Source organism: Pararge aegeria, chromosome 13 (assembly GCF_905163445.1).
Source record: "Pararge aegeria chromosome 13, ilParAegt1.1, whole genome shotgun sequence".
Taxonomy (NCBI): Eukaryota; Metazoa; Arthropoda; class Insecta; order Lepidoptera; family Nymphalidae; genus Pararge; species Pararge aegeria.
Window position 1 is genome coordinate 1,075,776 of NC_053192.1, and position 9,312 is coordinate 1,085,087.

General features: G+C 34.7%; 1 protein-coding gene across 1 annotated transcript; it reads right to left on the reverse strand.

The window, feature by feature from the left end:
- Positions 1-2,842: 2,842 nt before the first annotated feature.
- Positions 2,843-8,508, reverse strand: LOC120628900 (transmembrane protein 222). Its single transcript, XM_039897565.1, has 4 exons — positions 8,210-8,508; positions 7,448-7,658; positions 6,114-6,244; positions 2,843-5,574 (listed from the first exon to the last, which is right to left on the reverse strand). The coding sequence occupies exons 1-4, from the start codon at positions 8,341-8,343 to the stop codon at positions 5,496-5,498; spliced, it is 555 nt and encodes a 184-aa protein (XP_039753499.1). The 5' UTR covers positions 8,344-8,508; the 3' UTR covers positions 2,843-5,495.
- Positions 8,509-9,312: the final 804 nt, after the last annotated feature.

Here is a 9,312-nt window from a genome sequence, read left to right on the forward strand (position 1 = left end):
CGCGACATCAGACAATACAGGCCAAGGAGTCTCGGCCGAGGAGACAAGTTCTAGTGAGCCCAGCTTGAAAATTGTTGGGGAGGAGGTTGACGATGGTATGACAACAGCAGTTGCGTCCTCGCCCGAATATACAACACCACCGTCAGTGATGCGCCCAAGGCGAATAAGGAAGCCGGTTATCAGGTTTTCACCTTAGGGCTGGACATGTAAATTAAGGTTATTATTAGTTCTGGTAATTAGAAGCATTGTTTAGTTTTACTTTTGATGTGGCTTGTGTTTCCTTAGGAAATAAGAAGGGAGGTGTCATGTATGGAGTTTTTATATAAGTTTATTACTTTTTATATTGTGACGTTTGATATCTGTCTCCGATTAAATGGTGTAGCGAGCAGCCGTATTTCTATTACTAAGATATTTTTCAGTTTTAGGGCCTTTCATAAGGAATTGTGTAATTTGCCACTTTAGTCTTTAGTCAAGAGATAGACTACTACAACATGACAAGATCTTTTTTTTTAACTTATCTTCTCTGGGCCTAGTTTCCACAGCTTAAATCGTCCATCTGTTGTTTGTGAATCTAGCCATTACAGCTCACCCCATAAGTCTAAGGCCTAAGCGTAGCCAGCTCCTATGTAACCAAGGCTGCAGAGGATTCTATAAATAAGGTTGGAAAATCAAACATGCTTGTGTGGAATTTATGAAGATAATTTTTTTCATTGTAATATCAACATTCACAATTTCTTTTTACATTGTTTTATATTATAACTTATTACAAGAAATAAATAGATTTTGAATTGTTTGTATTTTTTATAGCCATTTATAATGCTGCCATCACTATTATTTGTATTTAATTTTGGCAGAAATATATTTAATAAGATATCTGGCAATGCATTGAGTACAAAATGGCTGCATTAGGATGCCTATCTAGATTTGTGTATGTGAATGTGTTAATTGTGTACATCTTTTTGTCATACATAACTAAAGTGACTTTTTTGCCTCACAAAGTGTTCAATATCAGCTGATATCTAAAGAAAGAATAAACATCCTATAGGAAGTGACATTATATTGATATTAGAAATGTGTAAGTAATTAGATTTGCTGTTTCAAATCTATCTTACATGTTGTAATCTTTTATCAATAATACCTTAGTTTCAAGTAACAAACTCATTTTGGATATTGCTCACAGATACCCTAGATTGGTTACCTTAAAGTTAACACAGTTGAGATGATAAAAAAGATACTGTATATATATATTGACAACACAGCAATAAGAGATACAATGGTAATGGAGCCTCTCAGATCCTGCTATGTAAATTTCCTTATTCAGTTATATATAGAAAGAGGAAAATACATAATCAAGAACTACTTTATATTGCATTGATGAGTATCAGCTTTTCCACGCAAGATCCTCTTTTTGAATATGTATTTCTTTACTGCTGTTAAATCTATATAGTCCTTTTTTATGAATATTTCAATAGATTCCTATTTTTTTTACTTACATTATTATTCAAAACATTAATTGTATCAATATTAGGAATGATTTAAATGTTTCTTATATAATATATATAATATCTATAATAACATATACGATGATGAAAGAGGTGGATGTGTAGTTACAAATAGTGTATGCAAATGGCAGTCTTAAAACAGGGTGTCTGTACGGCCAAGAATCAGCGGTGTGTATAGAGGGTATACACAGGGTATGCAGATGATATAAAATGAACAAAATCTCCAGTACAAGTTACAAATACTGAAGGGTAGGTTTTTAATAACTCTTACAATGCCTATCCTTAAGTTTTTTAGAACTCATACTGGAGATATTCTTCATTTTAAATCATCTGCATACCCTCTATGCACGCCACTGCCACTGTCAACATGACAGTTTGCGACACAAGAAAGACTGACTTCACTTTGGGTAAGTAACCCAGTTGTTACATCAAAATATAAGATGCACACTACCTATCTACCCCTTTTAACATCATCAACAGTCACTTACCATAATAAAAGTAGTATAGATAGAGTACAATTCATGACACCATTATTTACAAATTCAAGTCAATTAAAATCAATAATAAAACAATATTATGATTAAAAATTTAAATTATTATCTAAAAATATTAATTAAAAATTATTATCTATTACTATAACTGGGATGTTTTATTTTAAATCCAATAGAATCCTCACAGTACACAGAAAATTCTACAGAAATCTCCCTACTTTATAGACAGCTGGGTTTAAAATAGTGATGTTCTTTCTTCATTGCAATAATTTACTAACCTTAAATTCATCGACAGCCTCTTCTGAGCCTGTCTTCCACAAGAAAAGGAACGTCGACGAGCCCCCTAGCTGCGTACTCTTCGGGCAGCCGCGATAATTCACAGGATGCCCTTGGGTCCCGCCAAGGGCACCCTGTGAATTATGGCGGCTGCCCGAAGGCTCCTCAGAGCACCAGGCGAAGAGTGTACAAGTTGTATAAAGTACACTCTTCGCCTGGTGCTCTGAGGAGCCTTCGGGCAGCCGCGATAATTCACGCGTCGACGTTCCTTTTCTTGTGGAAGACAGGCTCAGAAGAGGCTGTCGATGAATTTAAGGTTAGTAAATTCGAAGTTTCCTCCTCATGCATTGGCTCCGATGGTAGTTGCCCTGAAGCGGCCGAGCTAGTTGAACTAGGCGCGGGTCCCAGGGGAAATTCATTACGCCACATGTGTGTTTAACTTGTCGCCGTCGTCGGAGTTTAGACAACCGTGCGCAACGGATGCCAGAAGCAAAGTCCTCGGTAAACTTGACTATTGATTTACTTACGTTATTTGAAATCCAATTAGAAACGGTTCATATATTTAAACGACTGGTTCTAAGTTTAATTTTGATCATAATTCAAGGTGGAGTTGAGTGATAAACTGAAAACTTAACACTAGAAACATATTTCTTAAGACATTGACTTAAAAATGAATGTGATGACTTACGGTACCGACGCGTGGTCGCTAATTATGGGCACCATAAAAAGGCTTTTGAGTTACTCAGCGACCGGTTTTTTATTTGCGGTGATTAAAGCCTTGGGTAATGTATCGAATAAACTACTAGTAACCTACTCCTTTCAAACCTGTCGCTTTAGTTCAGTTCAGAGATTTGTGTAAAGCCGAACCAATGGGGTTGGCAAGCTCTACCTACTTATTATCTACCTCTTTTTTTACTTATATACAACAAAGTTGTCTACAATATAACTTGAGTGCTTTAAAATTCAAATCAGTTCTGACTCAAGACTATGATATTTAGTTGGAAGTTGAAAATACATAGCTATAAATCGTAAAATCACCATATTATTATTTATATTTAAATTCCTTGCTGTCTTATAAGTCACTTTCTAGTCTCAGATCTGTAGCCTTACCGTCCACTGCGACGCCACGTCCTTGCAATGTGACCAGCGTGACTTCGCCGTATGACACTATGTGAAACGCAGAAGTGGCACCGGCGTTAAAACGCCGTGTGTATAATGCCGCTATTTATTTCTTTGTACGTTCGCGTTGTATACGTCATACTAACCCATTACCGGCCCACCATGGCCCTCTCCTCTATCGTCCGTCTCTATCTGACCTCAATCTGACCCGACTTTGCGATCTTGTCGAATCACATATATTCGGTTTAACAGTGTAATGCCACTTTGCAGAATTAACATAATTGAAGTTAAACTTCTTTTGGCGCGTTAGGGAAAAAAAGTGATTGTAAATTTTTACGATGCGCGCGCACACCGTTAAAAAATCCGACACCATGAATTTAGCTATAGTCAACATTTGAGTTTTTCTAAAAAAGGTTTGACATTTGACTTTCAATAATTCAAACAATACCTTTACCTATACACTCAAGGCCGTAGTCCACCACGTTAGCCCAGTGCGTATTAGTGGACTGCCCACTCTCATGCCAGAGTAAAATTAACCTTATTTTCTTGCATTAAAGTCTACGTTCACACTTCTGCATCCATTTATAAATACAGAATGTTCGACTTTAAAGCGAGAATCGTTTGGTCCATTTTACGATGACATTTGTTTTTTTAATACGTACTACAACTGCAAACATACAAAAACGAAGCGTTTTGAAACTTCCAGCAGATTCCATAATATAGGAAATCGATGCATCTAAAATCGCTATATCTAAGTAATACAACCACCGAAAACCTTAATATTACACATTGCTTGTTAAAAAGGTAAAATAACTATTACTTTTCACTAAACTATATTGCACTCGGCGCTCCTCTGGGAATATTCAATGGGACAAGCTGACCTGAGCGGACCTTGACGAGACTTTGCGTTAAATGAACATCAGTCATCATACGCATACGAGGTTATGAAAATAAACCAAGGAATTGCCATTCCATACCGACGTAACTTTACCTACACATAAAAAAATATATAGTATTATCATACATTAAGATTTGTCTAATACATACATAATTTAAGAAAACAGCAAGACATTTTTACATGGACAGATTGATACAATATAATTAAGTAAGTTAGAAATATATTAAACTGCAACTGGCATTACTACTAATGTTTGTTTTTGTACTGTAGATAATATAAAATAGACAAAAATACAAAAATAAGAATTGTTTTTCTACTTTGTTATGATGTTATGCAGTCATAGTTATTTCTGTTTGGTTTATCTCATAACTGTATATAAAATTATAAAGCATCACTAATTAATTAAGTAACAATCGTACACGCAATATTTTTTATCAATACATAGCTATACTTACTATTTATATACTGGAATATATTTTTTAAAATGAAAATGAGTTGAAACTCATTTCCATGTAAATATTTACAGCGAGGAATATTATGCTTCATTTGCTATAATATTCACAACTTATTAAATACATTACAAATTGTAGGGTAGGCATTGCTTTTACGCATACATCGACTATTGCACAGCATGGAACCCCAAAGAGGGGGTTTAACGTGCTATGTTAGTATTGTTCTGTAAGATTTGTAGGCTGGCAATCATAGTCTACAGACTATATCGCTACTGAAAAGTCAGAATAAAATAGAAATTATATTGATAATTTTAAAGCTTAATTTCATCTGCACAAACAAACCGACTTTGGCTGAATATCTAAGAAATGAAACCAGTAGTAGAGAAATTGAGACTATAAAATGAGTGAAATTAGATAATTTTCCTTTGACATCAAAATTATGTTATAATGTAAATATTCAGAAAATACTTCCCTATTAGGCAATAACGTCATGATGTGACCTTTGGCAGTTTATTATTGCCACAATACAAAAATAATAGCCACAATACTAAAATCCAAAGTTGATTAAGGGTATTTATTGCCACCTTAAGATATTTGTCTAATTTCTGCAGATTATAGCAAATTCAGCATAGTGTTCCTTGTCAACATAAGTATTTCATGGATTTCTGCAAAGAAGACAAACTTCTATACAATAATGTTCAATTACTAATTGATTATCTCAGTAACATACAGCAGTAGTTATATTTATGTGTTTAGCTTATATAGCTGCAGCTAGCCCGCAAATCAATGCCACAATAACGAAAAACGGTAACCAAGTCTTCAAGAATGCACCAAAGCTGAAACAAAAAGGAAGAATATGCTAGATATATAAAATATAAATCTAAAGAAATATTATAAAGCGGAAAGTTTCTTGGTTTTTTTTTTTGTTTCAATGTTCATTGTTGATTGCATTGTTCATCCACGTTTATAATAGTATTTTACAAATCCTGTGGGTACTGTTTATTTTCCTGGCATAAAAAGCAATGTTACTCTCAGTCTTTCAACTAACTCTATAGCCTAACATCCAGTTGATTTGTTGCTTACATATATTTATATATTTATTGAGGGGACGCCTGCCATTGCAAGACGGGTGATCAGTCCTCTGTAAGGACTATTCCACTCTATTCCCCATTGATTTGTTGCTTAGTTATGGTGTTAAGGAAAGACAAAGAAACAAACACTCTTACATTTAGAACATTAGTAAGGATGTTCATATATTATATACCCCACTGTTATTACACAGGAAAAAGCGATAGAGATGTAGAGTTATAGAGATTAGAACTAAGCAATTGAATAATATTTTTTCTTGTTGGAATTTTTAATTTAAAAAGGTTACCTGACATATCTTGAGAATGGTATCATGTAGAGAGCCAGTTTGACCATGTTCCAGTTTTTGCAGCCTCCGTAGCTCATGATGTTGAGGGCCGTGGCTACATGGGAGTGGCAGTTGTCGTAGAATATTATATGCTGCAAAATACAAACAGCAATATTTTATATAAGAAAACAAATGAAAATAGCTGTTGATATATGTTGTAAGTAATTGCAGATAAGAAAGTCACTTTGATTATTGAATTCACATTAGTCTGATGAATCTGAAGTAATTTTATTAATTAAAGACCTGTACTAGCATAGTATTATTATGGTCAAGATGCATAGCAAAATTGACTATGGAAAAAAGTTAGAAATACAATATTTCTATTCTTTAGTGTGTGCCAGTAACAAAGGTTAGTATAGAAAAAAGGGTTATTTTTCTGACTTTATATTTCTCATCATTGTCTTCTGCATAGGCTATTTTATATCACACAACTGGGCATAGCTCTCCATTAACACAGGATTGCAAGAGATAGGTCAGACTAACTGCTCTAATAGTAGACATTAGATATTTTCCAATGTTCTATTTTAGTGGTATCTTTGATTGTATTGTTGAGACCAGAGCTCGGACACAGGAAAAAAAAAACGGTATTCGGTCATTAACCCTGGTATTCAAATTATATAGGTTAAAGTTTCGGTTAATTTTTTTAACTAGTTAAACTGAGAAACCACTTATTATTTAATTTCACTGAATGGATTCAAATTAACCGGTTTTACAAACTCTTATTTCAGTTCTTTTTATGATTTGTTGAGCAAGCTGCTATTAGTACGAGTAATCTGAAGACGCAGGATATTTAAATGTTCATAAGTTATTCCAAGCACCTTTTTCTTAAATTGCTTGCTTTTTTTTATGAAATTAGCCAAAAGTGTTGTAATATTATGGGTCCCTAAGTATTCCTAAAATTAATCTATTTCTATTTAAACATCTTGATTCTTAAGAATCAACACAAATCTATTTCATAAAATCGTTCACTGAATTAGAATGGCAGCATATAGCATTATTGCATTTTGGTTTGTTCGATTATTTAACTGGTAAAACCCAGAACATTAAAATAAACCAGTTATAAACCATAAATCTGGTAAATTGAAACCAGTTCCAAGCTCTGGTTCAGACAGACTAAACTTTTAATTTTTCCTTCAGGATTCCCAGAAGGAAAAATTAAAACTAGGACCAATTAACATCATTTCGGAGACTGAGAGGAAATGTGCAGGCTAAATAGACCTCCAGAGTTTAAGAGGAGACTCCAGTGTGTTACCACAAAGCACTAATTTCTTATTAAATATATAACACAGTTTTACCATTCTTTTCTTATATATGTCTGAGGCCTCAGACACAGCTGTATCCCAGCCAGCCTGGCCGTTCATAGCTCTGTGTGGTGACAGCTGCCAGTACTTAGTAGGGTTACCAAAGGCCATCAGGTCCTCAGACACAAAGTATGGTCCTGCAAAGTCTCTTATCACTCCATTGGACATACAAATGCCCATGTGACCCAGGAATGGAAATATCCATCTGTAAAACATTTAAGTTATGGCAGTGGTGTGCATAGAGGGTATGCTAGGTTTAATTGTGTTTGTTTTATCTCTTTTTTTAATGAAATTTGTGATTTATCTTCCCATTTCACGTCTAAATCAAAATCTAGTCAGGTCAGGATGGTCCTAAGCTGTAGAAATTCGATCACTGAGAGGATTCAATCAATCTTATAAAGTACAATCAGTTTTTTTGTCAATAAAATTAATGAAATAAAGTCAAAAATATGATTGTGCAAATCAGGGACATGTCGCTAACTTCCTGCACAACCGGCAGGGAACGCTACACAAACTGCTTCAACCGTTTAAACCAATTTATTCAAATTTCCATTATTTATTCTCTTAGGAGAGATACATTGTAAATGTTAATTCAATGCTTGTTGATCGGCTTAGGTATATACATATTGGAACTTAAATTATCCGTTATTATCAAGTTTTATAGTGGATAGTGGGCGATTCCTGCAGCTTAAATGGTCTCCAAGCGACATAACAACGTATTTGTACTAGATGTTTAAAATAACAATGAAAACTTGCGTTAGGACTGGTATTGGTGTCCATACTATGCAGTAGGGATACCGGGCCCGAGCGTGGTCTATTGGGTCCATCAGAACTGCCTGCTCACGGTCACTCAAGTCTATAGGGCTTCCAGGGCTTTGATCACTGTTCATCGTTCAATAAAACGTCACACCGTATCCATAATCTAAGAATATTACATCCGATTGAAATTTATGGTAAATAATTAAATTAGGCTGCAATCAATCTGTGCAACTAACTTTATTTGAATTTTATTGACTATTTTAATCAATTGATGAATTATTTACGAGTTTATTCAAATTGACAGTTGACACTTGACAGATGCTATTGATAACGTACCTAGTGTTTACATCCTCTTTATTCCACAGTCGAAGTTTTATTTACTACTCTTTTTCCTTTATATAAATGCCCTATATACTTAAGTCAGTGCTGAAATGGATTTACGAACTTAGAGGACTTGAATGGTAGACTGATTAATAGAGGTGAGTTTTGCTTATAAACCCAAGCAAAAAGTGCTCAGGGTTTTAGAGGCAGCTTGTTATATATTACTTCACGTTGTTCTTTGAAATTCAATTTGAAAGTCTGCCAATTCTTACTTTATTGATTATAAACAAATAAACGAAATAACAATAACCAAATAAGCACATAGTTCGAAGAACCAATGGACGCTGGGGTCTTAAGGAGCTGGAATGGCGACCCCGAACCGGTAAACGCAGGGTAGGACGCCCCCCAACGAGTCGGACAGATGACATCAGGTTAGTCGCTAGGAGCCGCTGGAGGCAAGCAGCCCTTTACCGTGGATTGTGGAACTCTCTACAAAAGACCTAAGGCCAGCAGTGGACGTCAATTGGTTGAAATTATGACGAAGATGAATCAAATAAAGATTTTAAACTAAGACTTTCGTGGTTAATCAACATTTCTTAAATATAGTTCAACGGGTACATACCACGATAATATTTTGGGGTTTGTCGTTGCATATTTTGATCCAAGCAACTGGGTTGAAATATCGACAAATCCCAAGTATTATCGTGGTATGTACCCGTTGTACTATATTTAAGAAATGACCAAATCTTTCGTATCTAAATATGTAATAGAATATTATG

Coding starts and splice junctions, on each gene's coding strand:
- LOC120628900 (XM_039897565.1), bottom strand. CDS start 8,343: ATGAACAGTGATCAAAGCCCTGGAAGCCCTATAGACTTGAGTGACCGT. Junction 7,659..8,209: donor ACACCAATACCAGTCCTAAC/GCAAGTTTTCAT, acceptor AATGTTTTACAG/ATGGATATTTCCATTCCTGG. Junction 6,245..7,447: donor ACATATATAAGAAAAGAATG/GTAAAACTGTGT, acceptor TGTATTTTGCAG/CATATAATATTCTACGACAA.